The sequence below is a fragment of the Oncorhynchus nerka genome, linkage group LG3 (assembly GCF_034236695.1).
Source record: "Oncorhynchus nerka isolate Pitt River linkage group LG3, Oner_Uvic_2.0, whole genome shotgun sequence".
Lineage (NCBI taxonomy): Eukaryota > Metazoa > Chordata > Actinopteri > Salmoniformes > Salmonidae > Oncorhynchus > Oncorhynchus nerka.
The window spans coordinates 6,085,948-6,110,398 of NC_088398.1; the positions used below are offsets into that span (position 1 = coordinate 6,085,948).

The 24,451-nt window shown below is 45.8% G+C and overlaps 1 protein-coding gene across 1 annotated transcript in view; it reads left to right on the top strand.

The window, feature by feature from the left end:
- LOC115101166 (ephrin type-B receptor 5-like) overlaps positions 1-24,451 on the top strand; it is a 104,670-nt gene that overhangs the window by 6,585 nt on the left and 73,634 nt on the right. The window contains 1 exon segment of the mRNA XM_065007407.1: positions 24,142-24,206. Within this exon segment, the coding sequence (XP_064863479.1) occupies positions 24,142-24,206 (65 nt within the window).

Genomic DNA, 24,451 nt, shown 5'->3' on the forward strand with positions numbered 1-24,451 from the left:
TTTCGTTCCAGTTCTCTGCTGCCTGTGACTGGAACGAATTGCAAAAATCGCTGAAGTTGGAGACTTTTATCTCCCTCACCAACTTCAAACATCTGCTATCTGAGCAGCTAACCCATCGCTGCAGCTGTACATAGTCTACCGGTAAATAGCCCACCCATTTTTACCTACCTCATCCCCATACTGTTTTTATTTATTTACTTTTCTGCTCTTTTGCACACCAATATCTCTACCTGTACATGACCATCTGATCATTTATCACTCCAGTGTTAATCTGCAAAATGTAATTATTCGCCTACCTCCTCATGCCTCTTGCACACAATGTATATAGACTCCCCTTTTTTTCTACTGTGTTATTGACTTGTTAATTGTTTATTCCATGCGTAACTCTGTGTTGTCTGTTCACACTGCTATGCTTTATCTTGGCCAGGTCGCAGTTGCAAATGAGAACTTGTTCTCAACTAGCCTACCTGGTTAAATAAAGGTGAAATAAATAAAAAATATTTAAAAAAGAGCATTCTGTCCTACTGCTTGACCTGCTGGTCTGGGAATATCAAAGGTTCACAGAAAAATAGATTGGACAAAATAGTCAGGACTTGCAGAAAATTCATGCGGCAGCAACAGCAAGAACTGTCATCTCTCTACCTGGGCAGAGCCCTCCAATACGCAAATAAAATAGCTTTTGACTCATCCCACCCAGTCCACCCCCTTCCCTCTGGTTGACTCATCCCACCCAGTCCACCCCCTTCCCTCTGGTTGACTCATCCCACCCAGTCCACCCCTTCCCTCTGGCCACAGGTACAGACTACATGTTTACATTTTAGTCATTTAGCAGGCACTATTATCCAGAGCAACTAGGGTTAAGTGCCTTGCTTTTCTTCACCTAGTCGGCTCAGGGATTTGAACCAGCAACATTTCAGTTACTGCTAGGCTACCTGCCACCAAGGAAATAAAAATAAATAGGGCCAAGTACTCTTTCATTCCGAATGCAATTCTGCAACTTAACAAAATATTGGAGTAATTACACTTAGCACTTGCCCTTCGACTATGAAGTTGCACTTACCCTGCCTACTGGCTTGGAAATGTCCTTTGCTATTTGTGGTTGTTTTTTTATTTTAATTTAAACATTTTACATGTGATATGTTCTATGACTGCTGCAAAATGAATTGCCTCTCTGAGGACATTCAAGCTTTCTGAATCCGAAACTGGGCCAGTGCTGGTAGCAGGTTCTGGCATTAATTGAGCAGATAATTGGCCTTATCTCTGGTGTGATAAGCTGTTCTTTCAGGGCATAAGAAATAAAAGAAAGTGTGATAAAACGGAGCACGTGTTTCTCAGCGGGAGTCTTGGGACCGTGGAACCGCTTTAAAACAGCAGCTCTCCCACTAAAAGCTCGCTATGTCCTTGAGGGCTGGCCGCCTGCATGCGTGCGCATATGGAGGTTGAAATGGCTTCGTGTGAGGCGAGAGGAGGACCCTACAACGACACAACAACACTACGACCCCTAGGTGAGCCAGGGCTTTGTTTTTGTTGGGACATTTTGGGGGGTCTTACATTGTATATTTTTCTCACATTCATTAGGCTTATTTCCCCTGTCTCCCTTTGCGTGATGTGAGGGTTATCTCCGTGGTCGAGTCTGGTTTATCCATGGCTGAGTCATGCATCACTTCTGTGATTCAAGAGCCATGAACCCCGAGGCGACAGAGACCAAAGACCACTCACTGTCTGGCAGAGAAGAGTTAACTTATCTGTCGAGGAGAACAAAACCTTTTTAACTGAATAATGCTAATAACTGGGGGGGGGGCTTATATTTGTCCTTTTACACAAGTGTGTAATGGAAATATGTTTCTTCATATCCCAACTCCCCCTGAGACACCCGTGGGGAGTGGGGTCATGGCCGCGGTCACCATTGAGCAGCGCTCCTGGAGCAATTAGGGTTAAGTGCCTTGCTCAAGGGCACAGTGACAGATTTTTCCCCCAACTTGTCGGCTCCGGTATTCAAAGCAGCAACCTTTCGGTTACCGGCCCAACGCTCAACCTCGAGGCTACCTGCCGCCCAAATTAGCCCTCTACCAAGATAGCCTCATAATGAGCCAAACAGGATTGTGTCAGAAAATGGAGAGAAAGGGTGAGAGAGGGAGAGTAACAGTTTGTTCATGGAATGGTTAGGCCTAGGCCTGCTTTTTGAGTAAGAGGAGGAACAAATGGTGAATTAAGTTAGCCCTGAAATCAAGCTAGCTGGATAACGTGCCAAATAGCCCAATAATATTAGTCTGAAACTGGAAAGAGAGACAGGGCCACAGAACGGCAAAATAGCAGTTAATTCATTACTGAGTGGTTTAGGGATAGGCCTACTGCTACATTTCTGCCAAAAAGGAAAACATGGTTAATGGAGTTGCCCAATAGTGTGCCAAATGAGAGGCAGCTTTTAGAGCATCATGGTAAATGTAATACACAACATGTCAGAGAAGAGATATAGAGAGGCAGTACAAAAAGACAGAGTATTAGCAGGGGGAAATAACTTGCTCATAGCTTCACCAAAATTCAAATGTTAGTCTTACTTTCTAGGCCTATGTTTGTCTAGGGATGGCTTTTCAACTGTCTTTCTTCCTGTATCTGGTGCCTGTTCAGTGACTTACTTCTTGCTTCATTGCTAGGTGAAGCTATGATCCCCCGTTTTCCTCATTCCTCCTCTCCCTCCCTCCATCCTTCCCTCCACTCTTTCCCTCCACTCTTTCCCTGTGTCTCTCTCTCTGTGGTTGTATGTAATGATGGAGGGTAGTAGAATCTGTCCTTGACTGACTGTCTGTGGATGGATGCAGCATCTGGAGCGTATTAAGAGATAGGGTGGAGATGGGTGGATAAATGGATGCAAGACAAAACACAACCACAGAGCTGCTTACTGGCTACTGTACCACGGAATGTTGGGCTGTGTGTGTGTGTGTGTGTGTGTGTGTGTGTGTGTGTGTGTGTGTGTGTGTGTGTGTGTGTGTGTGTGTGTGTGTGTGTGTGTGTGTGTGTGTGTGTGTGTGTGTGTGTGTGTGTGTGTGTGTGTGTGTGTGTGTGTGTGTGTGTGTGTGAGAGAGAGTTTTTGGCTATCTGTGTCAATGTGCATATTTTCTAGTGTGTAGGTCTGTCTGGTTGTGTTTCTGTGTTTGTCTATACATGTCTATGTTGGAGTGTCTGTGCCACAATGTTTGTGTGCCTTACCTTCAGTGTGTGTGACTGTGTGTGTTCTGTAGGTGTGTTTGGGCCCATCGCAGAGAGGTGCTAAAGCATGACACACACACCTTTGGTCTCCATCAATATTAACAGGGAAGAGGTTGGTAGAGTGCTAACTGACTCTACTGCCTGGAAAGTATCAAGGCAGCCTACGTCTCCTTTTAGATGTGACTAATATGTACAGTACGAGACACTACTCACAGTGGGTGGCAGTGTATGCGTTAACAACTGTAGCTACATAGAAAGGAAGGCAGTGGGGGATGGAGGGATGGAAAAAAGAGAGAAAGAGAGAGAGAGGGCAAGCAAGGACACTCAAGTGAAGTGAACACACCAGTGACAGTGGGACAGAAACTAATGCGAGTCACCTTTACACTCCAGCGGAGAGTGGAGTGCATATTAACACCACAAGAGAGAGAGAAAAGAAGACAGAGAGACGTAAGGATTAGAGAGGGGGAGAACAACACCTTAGTTTTCTCTCTCTACCTCTGTCTGTCTTCCCCAAAGACAGGAGATAAACACATACTGTACTGTGTCTGTCTGTCCGTCTTCCCCAAAGACAGGAGATAAACACATACTGTACTGTGTCTGTCTGTCTGTCTTCCCCAAAGACAGGAGATAAACACATACTGTACTGTGTCTGTCTGTCTTCCCCAAAGACAGGAGATAAACACATACTGCACTGTGTCTGTCTGTCTGTCTTTCCCAAAGACAGGAGATAAACACATACTGCACTGTGTCTGTCTGTCTGTCTGTCTGTCTTTCCCAAAGACAGGAGATAAACACATACTGCACTGTGTCTTTCTGTCTGTCTTTCCCAAAGACAGGAGATAAACACATACTGTACTGTGTCTGTCTGTCTGTCTTCCCAAAGACAGGAGATAAACACATACTGCACTGTGTCTGTCTGTCTGTCTGTCTTCTCCAAAGACAGGAGATAAACACATACTGTACTGTGTCTGTGTGTCTGTCTTCCTCAAAGACAGGCGATAAACACATACTGTACTGTGTCTGTCTGTCTGTCTTCCTCAAAGACAGGAGATAAACACATACTGTACTGTGTCTGTCTGTCTTCCCCAAAGACAGGAGATAAACACATACTGCACTGTGTCTGTCTGTCTTCCCCAAAGACAGGAGATAAACACATACTGTACTGTGTCTGTGTGTCTGTCTTCCTCAAAGACAGGAGATAAACACATACTGCACTGTGTCTGCCTGTCTTCCCCAAAGACAGGAGGTAAACACATACTGCACTGTGTCTGTCTGTCTGTCTTCCCCAAAGACAGGAGATATACACATACTGCACTGTGTGATTTCTGTCTTCTTTAGTCTTTCTTTCATTCTGTCTCATGTGTCACAGCCCTTCCCCTTTCGTTTTCTCCCTCTCTCTCTGTCTGTCTTCTGTCCGTCCACCAGCCTTCCTTTCTTCCATTCTCTCTCTCTGCGGTGTCACAGCCCTTACCAAACAAACAGTGTCTCTGGCATCAATTATGAAACAGCATGTATCTCCTTATTTGAGGTACGGAGAAGCCTGCCCACTGTCACTTTACAGATGAATAATAGACTCACGTAGAGGAGGAGAGGATGAGATGGACACGGGGACAGATTGAAGGAAAGGGGGAGAAAAGACAGAGGTATAGAGGAGAGAGAGAATAATGAAAGTGGGATAGATAAATCCATTGGTACGCAGAGCAAGAGAGCGAGTGAAAGAGTGACCAGACAGACCACTGCATTAACACACCACTCAGGCCCAGATTGCAGACTCAGCAGATTTCTCATCTGTCAGGGACAACATTTGAGTGTCTTCCCTCTAAAATGGGGACTGGAGGCAGTAAAGGAGGCCTACTGCTGTTCACAATACAGTTGTTGGTGTTTGTTTGCGGGCCTGACTTTTTGCATTCAGAAACTGGGGAGAACTAGAGTGTAACGGCCCTCGTTGGTAGAAGGAAGAGTGGACCAAAGCGCAGCGTGGAAAGTGTTCATGATACTTTATTCAAAAACACCTAAACAAAAATAACAAACGTGAAAACTAAAGTGAACAGTTCTGTCAGGCACAGACACTAAACAGAAAACAATATCCCACACAACCCAAAAGGTAAATGACGACTTATATGTGATCCCCAATCAGAGACAACGATAGACAGCTTCCTCTGATTGGGAACCAGACACGGCCAAAAACAAAGAAATAGAAAACAGACTTTTCCACCCGAGTCACACCCTGACCTAACCAAACCTAGAGAATAAAAAGGATCTTTAAGATCAGGGCATGACAGTACACCCCCCCCCCAAAGGTGCGGACTCCGGACGCAAACCTGAACCTATAGGGGAGGGTCCGGGTGGGCATCTACTCTCGGTGGGGGCTCTGGTGAGGAAGCAGACCCCGCTCCACTTGAGGCTCCCCCCACTTCGGTGGCGCCTCTGGTGCAAGGATCGTTGCCGGGACCTCCGGACCGTAGATCATCGCTGCAGGCTCCAGACTGGGGACCATCGCTGCAGGCTCCAGACTGGGGACCATCGCTGCGGGCTCCAGACTGGGGACCATCGCTGGAGGCTCCGGACTGGGAACCATCGCTGGGGGCTCCAGACTGGGGACCATCGCTGGAGGCTCCGGACTGGGGACCGTCGCTGCAGGCTCCGGACCGTAATCATCGCTGCAGGCTCCAGACTGGGGACCATCGCTGGGGGCTCCGGACTGGGGACCATCGCTGCAGGCTCCAGACTGGGGACCATCGCTGGGGGCTCCGGACTGGGAACCGTCACTGGAGGCTCCGGACCGTAGATCATCGCTGCAGGCTCTGGCCTGGGGACCGTCACTGGAGGCTCCGGACCGTAGATCATCGCTGCAGGCTCTGGCCTGGGGACCATCGCTGGGGGCTCCAGACTGGGGACCATCGCTGGGGGCTCCGGACTGGGAACCGTCACTGGAGGCTCCGGACCGTAGATCATCGCTGCAGGCTCTGGCCTGGGGACCGTCGCTGCAGGCTCCAGACTGGGGACCATCGCTGGAGGCTCCGGACCGGGGACCATCGCTGGAGGCTTCGGGCCATGGATCATCGCTGGAGGCTTCGGGCCATGGATCATCACTGGAGGCTTCGTACGTGGAGCCGGAACAGGTCTCACCGGACTGAGGAGACGTACTAGAAGCCTGGTGTGTGGAGCTGCCACAGGGCTTACCAGGCTGGGGAGACACACTGAAGGCCTGGTACGTGGAGCTGCCACAGGGCTTACCAGGCTGGGGAGACACACTGAAAGCCTGGTACGTGGAGCTGCCACAGGGCTTACCAGGCTGGGGAGACACACTGAAGGCCTGGTACGTGGAGCCGGTACAGGTCTCACTGGACTGGGGAGATGCACTGGAAACCTGGTGCGTGGAGCAGACAACGGATACACAGGGCCGTGGAGGCGCACTGGAGGTCTCGAGCGTAGAGCTGGCACAACCCGTCCTGGCTGGATGCTTACTTTCGCCTGGCAAATGCGGGGCGTTGGCACAGGACGCACTGGGCTGTGAAGGCGCACCGGGGGACACAGTGCGCATCATCGCATAACACGGTGCCTGACCGGTCACACGCTCCCCACGGTAAGCACGGGGAGTTGGCTCAGGTCTAAACGCAGACTCCGCCAATCTCCCCGTGTGCCCCCCCACACGGGGAGATTGGGGGGAGCTGCCTCTCGGGCTTCCGTTGTTGTCTTAACTCCTCGTATCGTCGCCATTCCTCTCTCGCTGCCTCCGCCTGATTCCATGACAGGGTCTTGTCCCCTGCCATTACCTCCTCCCAGGTCCAGGATGTCCTCCACTCATCTTTCTCCCGGGCCCAGGATCCCTGCTCCTCCTGGCCACGCTGCTTGGTCCTTTGGTTATGGGATCTTCTGTCACGTTCGCTGTCTTCAAACTCCCTATCATAAATGAGCCAAGGCGCAGCGTGCATGTAATTCCACATCTTTAATCGAAGTGAAACCTTCACAAAAAAAACAGGTACAAAAGAATCAGAACGTGACGCAACCGTGGCGCACACAAACACTCACAGAAAATAAATAATTACCAAAAAGGAAAATGACAATTTATGTGATCCCCAATCAGAGACAATGATAGACAGCTGCCCCTGACTGGGAACCACACACACCAAAAACAAAGACAAAAACAAAGAAATAGAAAACATAGACTTTCCCACCCGAGTTACACCCTGACCTAACCAAACATAGAGAATAAAAAGGTCAGGGCGTGACATAGAGTGACAATAAATGTTAGAATTTGTTCAATTTATGGTTTATGGGTAATGTTAGGATTAACGTTAAAGATGAGGGTTTGTGGTTGAAATCCCATTTGTGATCAGAAAGTGCTGTAACGAAGTAGTCGTATTCTTTCCTGTCTACCAGGGCCAGATAGTGACTACAGACACATATCACCTCAACCACCGATACTGTCAGGGAAAGACAGCAGGCTGATAATGTAAGACAAGCCAGAGGGCTCAGTCACCACACAGCAGATAATGATATTACATTCATAAGGTGATTCATTCATTAGTGTGTGTTATTGACACCGAGCTCAGCGCTACTCTGTGAAGACAATTATCCCTTGGGGCTGTGTGATATTGAAAAACAAAGGCAATTGAAAGGAGAGTAGTCAATGTTTCAGTGGGAAACCTTGTATTGTCATGCAACACGCTAGAATAGTTGAATTCTGGCACTAGTTCCAATATAATTTCCAAGAAACACATATTCCATTGTAAATATAATGGCAATTTGAATGCCAACTGTCATGGAGCGGTTGGTTTTCATCATGGAGGATAGTTTGCAGAGCTGACAGAAACAGAATTGACATCAATTCTCCGAAAATAACCTTTCCGTGCTCTTAGCTGAAGTGAGGCTTAGTTCCGTAGAGAAGAGATGTAAGATATGGAGAGTCAGATTCCCGGTTCTTCACGTCTCTGACAAGAAGCTAAATAGTAGAGACATCAATATTACATTTCTATGATTTATGCATGAATCTGGCCCAAAGTAGAGGGTTAATTAAATGTGAAATGAGACATCCTTTAGTGTTGTGTTCTACCAGGATAAAGAAAGTCCCCGTATTCCTGAGGTCAGTGTGTGTGTGTGTGTGTGTGTGTGTGTGTGTGTGTGTGTGTGTGTGTGTGTGTGTGTGTGTGTGTGTGTGTGTGTGTGTGTGTGTGTGTGTATGCATGCTTGTAGATTCTTCTTGCGCTTGCATGTACAGTACCAGTCAAAGGTTTGGACACAACTACTCATTTAAGGGTTTTTCTTTATTTTTTGCTATTTTCTACAATGCAGAATAATAGTGACGACATCAATACTATGAAATGACAATCATGTAGTAAACAAAAAAATGTTAAACAAGTCCAAATATATTTTATATTTGAGATCCTTCAAAGTAGCCACCCTTTGCCTTGATGACAGGTTTGCACACTCTTGGCATTCTCTCAACCAGCTTCACGAGGAAGTCACCTAGATTGCATTCCTCTCCTTCTTAATGAGTTTGAGCCAATCAGTTGTGTTGTGACAAGGTAGGGGTGGTATACAGCAGATAGCCCTATTTGGTAAAAGACCAAGTCCATATTATGGCAAGGACATCTCAAATAAGCAAAGACAAACGACAGTCCATCATTACATCAACACATGAAAGTCCGGAACACTGAAAGTTTCTGCAAAAACCATCAAGCTCTATGAAGAAACTGGCTCTCATGAGGACTGCCACAGGAAAGGAAGACCCAGAGTTACCTCTGCTGCAGAGGATAAGTTCATTAGAGATAACAGCCTCAGAAATTGCAGCCCAAATAAATGCTTCACAGAGTTCAAGTAACAGACACATCTCAACATCAATTGTTCAGAATAGACTGTGTGAATCAGGCCTTCATGGTCGAATTTCTGCAAAGAAACCACTGCTAAAGGACACCAATAAGAAGAAGAGACTTGCTTGGGCCATGAAACACGAGCAATGGACATTAGAGTGGTGTAAATCTGTCCTTTGGTCAGATGAGTCCAAATTTTAGATTTTTGGTTCCAACCGCTGTGTCTTTGTGAGACACAGAGTAGGTGAACGGATGATCTCCGCATGTGCTGGTGACACTGTCTGTGATTTATTTAGAATTTAAGGAACACCTAACCAGCACGGCAACCACAGCATTCTGCAGCGATACACCATCCCATCTGGTTTGCGCTTAGTGGGACTATCATTTCAGCAGAACAATGACCCAACACACCTCCAGGCTGTGCAAGGGCTATTTGAAAAATAAGGAGAGTGATGGAGTGCTGCATCAGATGACCTGGCCTCCACAATCACCCGACCTCAACCCAATTGAGATGGTTTGGGATTGGACAGCGGAGTTGGACCGCAGGGTTTGAAGAGTGCTAAGCATATGTGGGAATTCCTTCAAGACTGTTGGAATAAGCATTCCTCGTGAAGCTGGTTGAGAGAATGCCAAGAGTGTAGAAAAGCTGTCATCATGGCAAAGGGTGGCTACTTTGAAGAATATAAAATGTAAATATATTTAGATTTGTTTAACATTTGTTTGGTTACTACATGATTCCATATGTATTATTTCATAGTTTTGATGTATTCACTATTATTTTACAATGTAGAACATTGTAAAAATAAAGACAAACCCTTGAATTGAGGAGATCCAAACTTTTAACTGGTATTATATGTGTACATGTGCATGAGACAATGGAAGTTTGTTGTGTGTGTTTGCTGTATGTGTATATTTGTGTGTATGCATGTGCAGTGGTTATACTGTTTAAAGCACTAAAAATATAATCTATAATAATAATCTGGAAGGATCAGTCAGTGTGTATCAGAGAGAGAGAGAGATACAGAGAGACACAGAGAGAGACAGAGAGAGAGAGAGACAGAGAGAGACAGAGAGAGACAGAAGAGACAAAGAGAGACAGACAGGCAGAGACAGAGACAGAAGGAGACAGAGACAGAAGCAGACAGAGACACCTAGAGAGAGAGGAAGAAAGAGGGAGAGAAAAAGAGAAGGAAAGAGAGAGAGAAAGACAGAAAGAGAAAGAGAGAGAAAGAGAGAGAGAGAGAGAGAGAGAGAGAGAGAGAGAGAAAGATAGAAAGAGAAAGACAAAGAGAGAGAAGAGAGAGATTCTGGTTTACTTTAGTGTAACATGAGATCATGAGGGAGGGAGGGAGGGAGGGAGGGAGGGAGGGAGGGAGGGAGGGAGGGAGGGAGGGAGACGGGCATGTGGGGCGGGAATTGAAGGCCAGATTTGTGGAGGTCTCCATCTGCGAGCATAATCCAAAATAAATCTCTTTACGAGAGAAAGAGGGAGAGAGAGAGGGAGGTACAGAGCAAGGGGGGTGGGGGGTGGGGTCGATGGAGTGGATTTGATGCTGGTGTCTTGTCTGTGACTATCATTAAATGTGAAGACTGTTATTTATATCAAATCAGTTCCCTAGGTTGAATTATTACGTGATTAAACTTATCACGTAAACATTAATTAACTAGGAAGTCGGAGCACCACTGAAAATGTTGAGATTAAAGTTATAATTTTCTGAATATAACACTTCAGATATTTTAATATCTGATCAATTAGTCTTCTATTAATGAATTATTCATTGTTACCTCATTAGTCTCATTCCAAACGTCGTAAAATTCTTGGTTATCTGCACGGACCCTAGTTTCCATAATGAATCAGCAATATACAAATTGGCTTAATTATTTATTTATTAACTAACTAAATAATCACAGAAATACATCACAAACAGACTGTAGATATTGGTTACTAACAGTGATAGAAAAGTCCCTTTTCCGATATGACGGCTTGGTAGACAAAGGAAAGGGGTGGGGACTGAGAAAGAGCGGAAAGACTACACACAGTCTAGAATTATATTCCTTGAAATGCTAATACTTTGCACATGAACGGCAGCTCATTCGCGAATGATTGTAATTTATATATTTACACCCGTATGTTGTTGTTGTCTTCTCTGTTGGAATCCTCGATAGTCCTGTAGAGTTCATCAGAGTCTCTGGTTAACTTTTTCAGAGTACCATTCGTAAATGTTCTCATATAATAGATGCTTCGGGGGTTGTCGGTATTCTCGTTCGAGACTTATATAAATTCTAGCTGCAGACTAGTAATTATGTGTCTAAGATTTGCTCTTGTTTTGTAGTGATCGATAGACTCAGAGTTTAACCATTTCCCATCCATGTGTAAGGGTTTTCCTCCTCCTCTTTGTCTGAGGAGGAGAGGCGAGAAGGATCGGAGGACCATGGTTGTTTATTTAATGATACTACCCATCCCGCATGCGGGAGCGTAATCATAGCCTCAAACTAATTAGCATAATGTAGCGGACATAAATACCCCTAGAAAATTTTCCTATTCATGAAAATCACAAATGAAATATATTGAGACACAGCTTAGCCTTTTGGTCATCTCAGATTTTCAAAATATGCTTTACAGGCTAGACAAGCATTTGTGTAAGTTTATCATGGCATGATGCTAGGCTCTCTGCTAGCATCAGGCAACATTTTCACGAAAATAAGAAATGCAATCAAATTAAATCATTTACCTTTGAAGAACTTTGGATGTTTTCACTCCCCTCAAAATAGCAAATGTTCCTTTTTCCCAAAATATTTTTTTTTTGTAGGCTAGCTCCCGTTTGTTCTTCACGTTTGGCTGAAAATCGACTGGAAAATTCACTACAAAAACTTTTTCCAAATAAAATATCGACAGAAACATGGCAAACGTTGTTTAGAATCAATCCTCAAGGTGTTTTTCACAATCTATTCGAAAATATCAGTCGCGACAATTGGTTTCTCATTAGAAGCGATTGGAATATTGGCTAAGTACTTTACGCAAGATTTTCTGCGGGAGCCATCATGTGACCACTTGCTCAATGTGGTCCCTTACGGCTATTCTTCAACATAAATGCATAAAAAGACGTCACAATGCTGTAGACACCTTGGGGAATACGTAGAAAGCGTAAGCTCATTCGTAGCCCATTCACAGCCATATAAGGAGTCATTGGCATGCAGGGCTTTCAAAATATAGGGCACTTCCTGGTTGGATTTTTATCTGGGTTTCGCCTGTAACATCAGTTCTGTTGCACTCACAGACAATATCTTAGCAGTTTTGGAAACGTCAGTGTTTTCTATCCAAAGCTGTCAATTATATGCATAGTCGAGCATCTTGTCGAAAAAAATGAAAATACTGCCCCCTAGTTTTAAAAGGTTAAAAAACATAAACTGAACACTCAATGAAATACAAAACAATAAACGTGAACAAAACCGAAACAGTACCGTGTGGCGAACAAACACAGACACGGAAACAATCACCCACAAAACAACAGTGAAAACCCAGGCTACCTAAGTATGATTCTCAATCAGAGACAACTAACGACACCTACAGAAAACCAACCTAGAAACAAAAAACGTAGAATGCCCAACCAAGTCACGTCCTGACCAACTAAAACAAACAAATAACACAAGAACTAGGGTCAGAACGTGACACCATGTAGCCAAACTACAGCTGTATGGTCTCCATGGCCTATAGAACTGTATAATTGTCTGACTTGTCCTGTGGTATAGTTGTAGTTTAAACCAATTTTATATGAAAACCCATACTCTCATTTAGAAGGAACCACCCAACTACCCAAATGTCATCAACTACACTAATTAGCATAGCGCAACGGTCAAAAAATATTACTAGAAAATATTCATATTCATGAAATCACAAGTGAAATATAGTCAAACACAGCTTAGCCTTTTGTTAATCACCCTGCCATCTCAGATTTTGAAATTATGCTTTACAGCCAAAGCAAGACAAGCGTTTGTGTAAGTTTATCGATAGCCTAACATAGCATTATGTCCAGCTAGCAGCAGGAGGCTTGGTCACGAAAAGCAGAAAAGCGATCAAATTAACCATTTACCTTTGATGATCTTCAGATGTTTTCACTGATGAGACTCCCAGTTAGACAGCAAATGTTCCTTTTGTTCCATAAAGATTATTTTTATACCCAAAGTACCTCAGTTTGTTTGTCACCTTATGTTCAGAAATCCACCGGAAATAGCGGTCACGACAACGCCCCCAAAAATGACAAATTATATCCATAATATCGACAGAAACATGGCAAATGTTTTTTTATAATCAATCGTCAAGGTGTTTTTCAAATATCTATTTGATAATATATCAACCGGGACAATTGGCTTTTCGTAGGAGCGAGAGGAAAATGACTACCTCTGTCTTTTACGCAAGAATGACTCTGCGAGCCCTCATCTGGCCACTTACGCAATGTAGTCGCTTACGCTCATTCTTCAACATAAAATGCTGTAGAAAAAATGCTGTGGAATACGTAGAAATAGAAATCTGGTTGATATCCCTTTCAGTGGCCAGTAGGGTTGCATAGGAACACAACGGTTTCAAAACATGAGTCACTTCCTGATTGGATTTTTCTTAGGCTTTCGCCTGCAATATCAGTTCTGTTAAACTCACAGACAATATTTTGACAGTTTTGGAAACTTTAGAGTGTTTTCTATCCTAAGCTGTCAATTATATGCATATTCTAGCATCTGGCCCTGAGAAATAGACGGTTTACTTTGGGAACGTTATTTTTCCAAAAATAAAAATAGTGCCCCCTAGTTTCAAGAGGTTAACATCACATTACATATTTTCACAAATAGTTTCATGTTTAATCACATATGTTTCACAATATTTAGATATAAACCTGACAGCTGGAAAATGTACACTTTAAGAAATTTCCTGTCCTTCATGAGGTCACCAAATGAAACACACTCATCATAACTGTCCCCTAATGTCCACAGACCAGTCCCACATTCTCAAAAGTAGAAATATTGTTTTGGGGATTAGGAGTTTTGAACAAAATAAGTCCTTTGTTCTGGTAGACTCTCTCAATATTGCATGGCAGTTTCTACCAGGTATTTATAACCTGTCGTAAAGTCATAAAACTGTGGAGAGAGAGAGAAAACACAAACAGACCCCACAGAGCCCCAGGACAGCAACACAATTAGACCCAACCAAATCATGAGAAAACAAAAATATATTTACTTTAAAAAACAGAGCAAACTAGAATTCTATTTGGCACTAAACAGAGAGTACACAGTGGCAGAATACCTGACCACTGTGACTGACCCAAACTTAAGGAAAGCTTTGACTGTGTACAGACTCAGTGAGCATAGCCTTGCTATTGAGAGAGGCCGCCATAGGCAGACCTGGCTCCCAAGAGTAGACAGGCTATGTGCACACTGCCCACAAAATGAGGTGGAAACTGAGTTGCACTTCCTAACCTCCTGACAAATGTATGACCATATTAGAGATATATTTCCCTCAGATTACACAGAACCACAAAGAATTCGAAAACAAATCCAATTTTGATAAACTCCCGTATCTATTGGGTGAAATACCACAGTGTGCCCCAGGGCATGTCATGACACTGGCTAAGAACTATATCCGTTTCTTGTGTTTTAAGGTTGAGTACTGATCGACAGAGAGAGAGGGAGGGGGGAGAGAGAGAGGGAGAGGGGAGAGAGAGAGAGAGAGAGAGAGAGAGAGAGAGAGAGAGAGAGAGAGAGAGAGAGAATATATCTCTATATCTCTGTATGTTGTCTACCTCACTTGCTTTGGCAATGTTAACAAATGTTTCCCATGCCAATAAAGCCCTTGAAATGAATTGAATTGAATTGAGAGAGAGAGAGAGAGAAAGTTTATTAAAGCATCTCCTTAGCGTGGATCACTGTGTTATCTGTCTAGGCAAACCACTTTTTCAGATCACATTCTATCTCCCTGATGATCATTTAGGTGACAGTCTCTCCCACTTTATCTCTATCTGTTTCTGTTAGAGAAAAAGACAGAACAATCTTCCCCTCATGCAGAAAACTCTGTAACATTAATTAGAAATGATAATACATTCAAATATTATGGCTGAAATGCAGAAATGATTCATATGTAAACAGAGGATGGTTTCTGTATCTGTGTGATGTAGCCTTCAGCTCTCTGTCTCTCTCTGTGTCAGTTTCTCTCATCTCTCTCTGTCGCTCTCTGTCTGTGTCAGTCTCTCTCATCTCTCTCTCTGTGTCAGTCTCTCATCTCTCTCTGTGTCTCTCTCATCTCTCTCTGTGTCAGTCTCTCATCTCTCTCTCTGTGTCAGTTTCTCTCATCTCTCTCTGTCGCTCTCTGTCTGTGTCAGTCTCTCTAATCTCTCTCTCTGTGTCAGTCTCTGATCTCTCTCTGCCGCTCTCTGTCGCTCTCTGCCTCTGTGTCAGTCTCTCTCATCTCTCTCTCTGTGTCAGTCTCTCTCATCTCTCTCTCTGTGTCAGTCTCTCATCTCTCTCTGTGTGTCAGTTTCTCTCATCTCTCTCTCTGTGTCAGTCTCTCTCATCTCTCTCTCTGTGTCAGTCTCTCTCATCTCTCTCTCTGTGTCAGTCTCTCATCTCTCTCTCTCTGTGTCAGTCTCTCATCTCTCTCTCTGTCGCTCTCTGTCGCTCTCTGCCTCTGTGTCAGTCTCTCTCATCTCTCTCTCTCTCTCTTTCTGTGTGTTCATGTGTCAAATCAAATCAAAATCAAATCAAATTGTATTTCTCACATACACATGGTTAGCAGATGTTAATGCGAGTGTAGCGAAATGCTTGTGCTTCTAGTTCCGACAATGCAGTAATAACCAACAAGTAATCTAACTAACAATTCCTAAACTACTGTCTTATACACAGTGTAAGGGGATAAAGAATATGTACATAAGGATATATGAATGAGTGATGGTACAGAGCAGCATAGGCAAGATACAGTAGATGGTATCGAGTACAGTATATACATATGAGATGAGTATGTAAACAAAGTGGCATAGTTAAAGTGACTAGTGATACATGTATTACATAAGGATGCAGTCGATGATATAGAGTACAGTATATACATATGCATATGAGATGAATAATGTAGGGTAAGTAACATTATATAAGGTAGCATTGTTTAAAGTGGCTAGTGATATATTTACATAATTTCCCATCAATTCCCATTATTAAAGTGGCTGGAGTTGAGTCAGTGTCAGTGTCAGTGTTGGTAGCAGCCACTCAATGTTAGTGGTGGCTGTTTAACAGTCTGATGGCCTTGAGATAGAAGCTGTTTTTCAGTCTCTCGGTCCCAGCTTTGATGCACCTGTACTGACCTCGCCTTCTGGATGATAGCGGGGTGAACAGGCAGTGGCTCGGGTGGTTGATGTCCTTGATGATCTTTATGGCCTTCCTGTAACATCGGGTGGTGTGGGTGTCCTGGAGGGCAGGTAGTTTGCCCCCGGTGATGCGTTGTGCAGACCTCACTACCCTCTGGAGAGCCTTACGGTTGTGGGCGGAGCAGTTGCCGTACCAGGCGGTGATACAGCCCGCCAGGATGCTCTCGATTGTGCATCTGTAGAAGTTTGTGAGTGCTTTTGGTGACAAGCCGAATTTCTTCAGCCTCCTGAGGTTGAAGAGGCGCTGCTGCGCCTTCTTCACGATGTTGTCTGTGTGAGTGGACCAATTCAGTTTGTCTGTGATGTGTATGCCGAGGAACTTAAAACTTGCTACCCTCTCCACTACTGTTCCATCGATGTGGATAGGGGGGTGTTCCCTCTGCTGTTTCCTGAAGTCCACAATCATCTCCTTAGTTTTGTTGACGTTGAGTGTGAGGTTATTTTCCTGACACCACACTCCGAGGGCCCTCACGTCCTTCCCTGTAGGCCGTCTCGTCGTTGTTGGTAATCAAGCCTACCACTGTTGTGTCGTCCGCAAACTTGATGATTGAGTTGGAGGCGTTTGTGTGTGTGTACACACATGTGTGCGTGTGTGTCTGCGTACACATAGGTGTATGTCTGCATGCTTAATTAGGTTAGCTGATTAGTGCAGTGTGTGATGGAGGCAGACAGTGTGTTTGCTCTGTGTTAACCCTGTCTGTGCTGATGTCAGCATCAATCACGTGTCATGTGTTCCTCCATCAACACTGCATGTGTTCTGAACACTGGTCTGTTTCGTCGTCTGTTCAATCACTCACTCTTCAAGAACTTTACAAGGACTGGTTGAAGCAGACTGAGGGTCTCTCTCTCTCTCTCTCTCTCTCTCTCTCTCTCTCTCATGTCAAATAATGACTGAGTTATGGACTATGTTGCTTCCCTAATCCTAAAGTAGCTGACATCCAAGGGCTTATAGAATACTGTTGCAGGCATTCAAAGTTACTGCATGAAACTTGGGAATAAATGGTAGTTGGGCTTCTTCTCCGGATGCTGTTGGTGTTATGTACTAGTGGAGTGGTTCACCAACCATTTCCTCACGTGGAAAATCAATGCTCTGGTTGTCACTTTTATAACTTCTATTCCCCCATCTCTCTCTCTCTCTCTCTCTCTCTCTCTCTCTCTCTCTCTCTCTCTCTCTCGGTGCATGCTGGGAGTTTTTGGAGTTTGGGTGTTTGGTGTGGAGAGCTCTATCCTAACTAACTTTCTTGATACTTTTCTTTACATGTTATTTTCTATGGTGGAGGGTTAATGCAATATTTGTTTTTAGCGGTATCCAAAGTTTTTTTTCAAAGTTAGGGTGGAAGAGGACAGAGTAACTTTCCTGGGGGTTGGAAGGTGTAGTGTGCGCAATGGCTTCTCAGCCTAGCGGGAGGAGACGCTGTCGATACAGCATGGATTCAGGTGTGTTCCTGAGAACGGAGTTAAGGTGGAGGAGGTTCTGCTCGCGGTCGGTAAACAGGTAGGAGCTGAGTTTATACATTCTGCTTCTAGAATGAACAAAGCTGTGGTTGTGTTCATGAAAAGGGCTAATTTGGTCGGTAGGCTAATTTCTAGCGGAATATTTGTAAGGGATGTGTTGGTGTCAATTTCACCTCTCTCTACCCCTTCAACAAGAGTTGTAGTGGCAAATTTGCCTCTGTTTATTACGGATGATCAAATTAGGAAAGAGCTGAGTCATTTTGGTAAGTTTGCTAGCGGTTTCCGTGTACTGTCAGCAGGTTTTCAGGCAGATGCCATTAAGCACGTTGTTTCGTTCAGGAGGCAAGTGTTTATGTTTCTGAACAATAATGAGCAACAGCTAAATGTGCATTTTAAAGTGAGGCATGGGGAGGGGCTCTATGCAGGTTTTGCCAGCACAGATGGTCTACGGTGTTTTGAATGTGGGGATTTGGGGCACAAGAGCTTTGCGTGCCCACATAAAGGCCATAGACAAGGTGAGGGTACAAGCGCAAGTGGGGGTAATCGAGGTCAAAATGCAGGGGGTAAGGAGATGCAGACAGCAGAGGCTGGGCCTAGTCAGTCTAGAGATGGTGGTGTAGATGAGGCTGGGCCTAGTCAGGCTAGAGATGGTAGGGTAGTGGAGGCTGGGTCTAGTCAGGCTAGAGATGGTGGAGAAGCAGAGGCTGGGTCTAGTCAGGCTAGAGATGGTGGAGAAGCAGAGGCTGGGTCTAGTCAGGCTAGAGATGGTAGGTAGTGGAGGCTGGGTCTAGTCAGGCTAGAGATGGTGGAGAAGCAGAGGCTGGGTCTAGTCAGGCTAGAGATGGTGGGGTAGCTGAGGCTGGGCCTAGACATGCTATGGAGGGTGGTGCAGATGATGCTGGGCCGAGTCATGCTATGGAGGGTGGTGCAGATGATGCTGGGCCGAGTCATGCTATGGAGGGTGGTGCAGATGATGCTGGGCCGAGTCATGGGAGGGTGGTGTAGCTGAGGCTGGCCCTAGTCATGCTATGGAGGGTGGTGCAGATGATGCTGGGCCTAGTCATGCTATGGAGGGTGGTGTAGCTGAGGCTGGCCCTAGTCATGCTATGGAGGGTGGTGTAGCTGAGGCTGGCCCTAGTCATGCTATGGAGGGTGGTGCAGATGATACTGCGTCTAGTCAGGTTATTCTAGTGGATGAGGAGAGTATAGTGGGGAAGTGTAAGAGATTAGGGGGGAGGAGGAGGGTGTCAAGAGGAAAAGGAAAAAGGGTGTGGACAAAGGCACCATAGAAATGTTGCCTGTTGCTGTGGGTGAGGCCCTAACCAGAGAGAAAGGGCAGGTGGTCAGGGTGGGAGATAGAGAAGAGGAGGAAAGTGAGTCTGAGGAAGAAGATGAGGAGTTATTTTTTTCAGACTCCTCTTCAATTGGCCCGGAGCTGACAGCCAGTCAACCAGAGGGGTCTAAGTACACTTTGAGAGAACTGACAAGGTTCCTGAATGAGACTAAGGGGAACATTTTTAATCTTGAGGCATTTTTTCCTGATCCTAGAAAGTTTGTAAGATCAGTACAACATGCTATGAGTAATGAGGGGCATGGTGTCCTCTCACCCAGGAAACGGTTTAGGTTGAGGAAGTGGGTCACAACAGTGCGTAAAGGTTTACCTTCAGACACTGTTTAAATGTTTAATTTCTTACTGACACTGGGGCTTTTTGAGCTTTTTTTGAGCTTTGAGCTATTTCTCTGCTGTCTTTTCTCCCACTTCTTATGGAGACTCTTCGGGTAGGCTCGCTCAATATAAATGGCGCCAGAGATGCGGGAAAGAGGAGTGTGTTGGGTGAATATGTAAAACAAAAAAAAGTACAGGTGTTGTTTCTGCAGGAGACGCATAGTGATGTGGTGAATGAAGTTGATTGGGGGCTCTGGTGGAAAGGGGCAAGTGTGTTGAGCCATGGGACAAATCTTAGTGCAGGGGTGGCAGTCCTTTTTGCACCGGGTCTGGCTGTAAAAATTTGCTCCTCAAAGGAGGTGTGTAGGGGTAGGTTGCTTGTTGTTAAAGCAGAAATTAACAACATGTGTTTTGTCTTTATAAATGTGTATGCGCCTTACACAGGGAGAGAAAGAGGGGTTCTATTTGGGAGTCTTAGACAGGAACTCTCACAAGTAGCGCCTGAGGAGACGCTGGTGATCGGAGGTGACTGGAACTGTACAATGGATTTTACAAAAGACAGAAATGGGGAAGAGCCTCATTCAGTGTCAGTGGGAGTGTTAAGGGACATCTTTAATCAGTTTGACCTAGTGGATGTTTGGAGAACTAAACATCCAAACACAAGACAGTATACGTGGGTGAAGGTTTTTGGGGCTAGGGTGAGTGCAGCTCGACTTGATCGTTTTTACATGTCCAGGAATCAGAGCAATAGGCTGCTGGGTGCTACCATTCTCCCAGTGGAGTTTTCGGATCACCACATAACCATGGCTCGGCTGTCTATTTCACCAGGGCCCCGGCAGGCATCTTATTGGAAGTTCAATGTAAAGCTCTTACAAGATGCCACTTTTTGCTCAGGTTTCCAGACTTTTTGGGAAAGATGGGGGCAGCGAAGAGAGGAGTATGAGTCTCTGAGTCAATGGTGGGATGTGGGGAAAGTGCAAATTCGGCTTTTCTGTCAACAGTACACAGCTCTCTCATCCTCAGAGGCTAGGAGAGTATTGGGGGAACTAGAGCGGTGTATTAGTGAGATGGAGGTAGAGATGGTGGGGCAAGGCAATGTAGTTCTCCAGGCTAACTTAGCCGAATTACGTAGGGACCTGGGCAGTTTTTTCCAGGTTAAAGCAAAAGGAGCACTTGTAAGAGCTAGGTTCTCCATGCTCAAGGAGATGGATGCTCCCAGCTCCTTCTTCTTTGGTTTGGAAAGACAGAGCAGTGAAGCCAAGGGTATGCATTGTCTACGGCTGTCTGATGGGCGGGTGACCTCTGTGGTGGGGGAGATGCGGGAGCGGACTGTGGAGTTTTATACTGAATTGTATAGGGCAGAAATGTGTGATCCTATGTGTGCTCAGGTCTTGTTCGCAGGACTCCCTAAGCTCTCTCGGGCACAGAGGGATGAAATGGACATTCCTCTGTTGTCACATGAACTGGCAGAGGCAATAACCCAGATGTCCCCCGGTCGTGCACCCGGGGTCGATGGACTTCCAGTGGAATTTTACAAAAAATTCTGGGGAACAATTGGACAGGATTTCTTTTGCGTGTTGCATGAATGCGTCGGGGTAGGAGAGTTGCCGATGAGCTGCCGTCGGGCGGCTCTGACTCTCCTGCCCAAAAAAGGGGACTTGTGTGAACTTAAGAACTGGAGGCCTGTGGCATTACTCTGTGCGGACTACAAGATTTTTGCCAAGGTCATCTCTAACAGACTGAAGTCCTATCTGGACTCTATAATACACAAGGACCAGACATATTGTGTACCGGGACGCTCAATCACGGACAACTTGTTCTTGATTAGGGACATGTTGGACTTGTCGAGAGGTTCTAATGTGAACTTTGGACTGGTCTCTTTAGATCAAGAGAAGGCTTTTGATAGAGTGGATCATGAGTATCTGTTTAATGTGATGTCTGTGTTTGGGTTTGGGAAGAGTTTTGTGACCTGTGTGAAGCTGTTGTATGCTGGGGCGTCATGTATGGTTAAGGTGGGAGGGGGGCTCAGTAGGCCAGTCTGGGTGAGACGGGGCATTAGACAAGGATGCCCTCTATCTGGGCAGCTGTACACAATAGCCATTGAGCCTTTTTTAGGACTGCTACGCAGGAGACTGCGGGGAGTGTGCTGGACAGGCATGGATGTGGTGACAGGAATAGCAGTCTCAGCATATGCAGATGATGTTTCTGTGATGGTCAGGGATGGGCAAGATATGCAGGAACTAGAGACCAGTCTGAAGGTGTACGAGGGAGCTTCATCAGCTAAGGTAAACTGGGGAAAGAGCAAAGCTCTGTTATGTGGGGAATGGGGGATAGGGCTCCTCCTCTGCTTCCAGGGGTTTGCAGTGGGGTTGTGAAGGGCTTAAAGTGTTGGGGGTGTACCTGGGCTCGGAGAGGTGGGTCAGCAAGAACTGGGAGGGGCTGTCACAGGCAGTGGTGTCAAGACTGGCCAGGTGGAGGTGGCTCCTGTCCCAAGTGTCATATAGAGGGAGGGTGCTGATAATCAACAACCTGGTGGCATCTTCCTTGTGGCATAAACTGGCTGTCCTCAACCCCCCCCCCGCCGGTCTGCTTGCAGACCTGCAACGCAAGCTGGTGGACTTCTTTTGGTCGGGACATCACTGGCTGAAGGCAGCAGTTTTGTACATGACCGTCCACGAAGGAGGACAGGGCCTGGTGGAACTGGAGAGCAGGATGGCTGCTTTCCGACTAAAGGCGGTACAGAGACTGCTGTACCACACTGATGTTGGCTGGAGGGAACCAGCATGCGCTGCTGAGGAGAGCTGGCGGATTAGGGTTGGACCGGCAGCTGTTCCTCATGAAGCTGGAGAGGCTGAGTACAGCAGGTCTCTCAGAGTTTTACTCTGCGGTGCTGAGGGCCTGGCAGCTGCTAAGGCCCACACGAGAAGGGGTGTGGAGCCTGGGCAGTGGGTGTGGGAGGAGCCTATCTTCCACAACCCAGCCATCCCTTTGAGATCGGTTCAGTCGGCCACCCTGCAGAGGCAACTGATGGCAGGGGGTTTACAAAGGCTGGGTGACCTGAGACTGCTGGGAGAGGAGGGGTGGAAAACCCCGGAGGTCTTGGCGCAACAAACAGGAATAACGTCTCTTAGGCTGCTGAAGAGATTCCTGGAGGAGGTCCAGGAGGCACTGTCTGAGCCGGTAAGGGGGGTGTTTGAGAGGCCAAAGGGAGAGGGGCCACCAATGTTCCCGCCACTGCAGGTGACGGCAGAGACTGGAGACTGGCAAGGGGGTCTGGAGGACTTGTTAGATTTTAACACTCCAAGCCTGGGGGAGTTTGAGGGGGTGGGAGGTAAAGCCCTCTACAACCTCTGCGTTAAGGTTAGGAGCATTAGAAGCCTAACAGGAGTGAAGGCACATCAGTGGCAGGGGGTATGTGGGGCGGAGAGCATGGTGGGTTTTAGATGGAGGGCGCTCTACAAACCCCCAGTACCAAAGAGGTCAGGGGACCTCCAGTGGAGGGTTCTTCATGGAGCCCTGGCCACTAACAGCTGGTTGGCACGGGTTGATCCGGGAATTGGGCAGGGGTGTCCTTTCTGTCAAATGAAAGAAACTGTAATTCATGTGTTTTCTGTGTGCACCAGGTTAATGCCATTAATGTCTCTGTTGGAATGTCTGTGTGACAGGTTGGGGGTGGTTTTTGCTGTTGGGATGTTTATAATGGGATACAGGTATTCGAGTAAGGAGAAAGAAACATGTGTTTTGTTGAATTTTCTGTTTGCTCAGGCAAAGTTAGCTATTTGGCTAACAAGGAGGAACAGGGTCAAAGGTGGGGGGATAACAGACCCTTTACTACTGTTTAATGGGATGGTCTCTGCGTGCCTTAGGGTTGAGTTTGAGTTCTATAAAATGATCAAATGTGTGGAGATGTTTGAGGAGATGTGGTGTGTTGGGGGGGCTGTCTGTATTGCTGGGGAAGATGTTTTGGATATACGGTTGTAGGAGAGGGTTTTTGTGTATGGTGATTTGTACAGGATATATTTTTATTTTTTATTTTTTATTTTAGGAGTGGGGGGGTGAGTTTTAAATGAATTGAGAATGTTTCAATAAAGAAAGACCAAAAGTCAAAGTCTCTCTCTCTCTCTCTCTCTCTCTCTCTTACTCTCTCTCTCTCTCTCTCTCTCTCTCTCTCTCTCTCTCTCTCTCTCTCTCTCTCTCTCTCTCTGTCTCTCCCTCTCTCTCTCTGTATCTCTCTCTCTCTCTCTGTATCTCTGTATCTCTGTATCTCTCTCTGTCTCTGTCTCTGTCTCTGTCTCTGTCTCTGTCTCTCTCTCTCTCTCTCTCTCTCTCTCTCTCTTTTTGTCTCTCCCTCTCTCTCTCTGTCTCTCTCTCTCTGTATCTCTCTCTCTCTCTGTATCTCTCTCTCTCTCTGTATCTCTCTCTCTCTGTATCTCTCTCTCTCTCTCTGTATCTCTCTTTTATCTCTCTCTCTGTATCTCTCTCTGTATCTCTCTCTGTATCTCTCTCTGTATCTCTCTGTATCTCTCTGTATCTCTCTCTCTCTCTCTCTCTCTCTCTCTCTCTCTCTCTCTCTCTCCTCCCCCATCTCTCTCTCTTTCAGTGATGCTGCTGGACACAACAGAGTCTACCTCGGAGCTTGGCTGGACCACATATCCTGACACTGGGGTAAGCAGAGGACAAATCACTGGGCAAATATCAGAACACACACACACACTCAGGGCTCTGATCAAAAGTAGTGCACTTCACTGGGTATACAGGATATCATTTGAAAAATAGCTACTGATCGATATGACATCATCAACGTTGACATTGGTAATAGATTGCATTATGAGGCTCCAGTTCATAAGATGGGTTTGGGGTCTCATCAGAGGAAGTCAAAGCCTGTGTGTGTGTGTGTGTGTGTGTGTGTG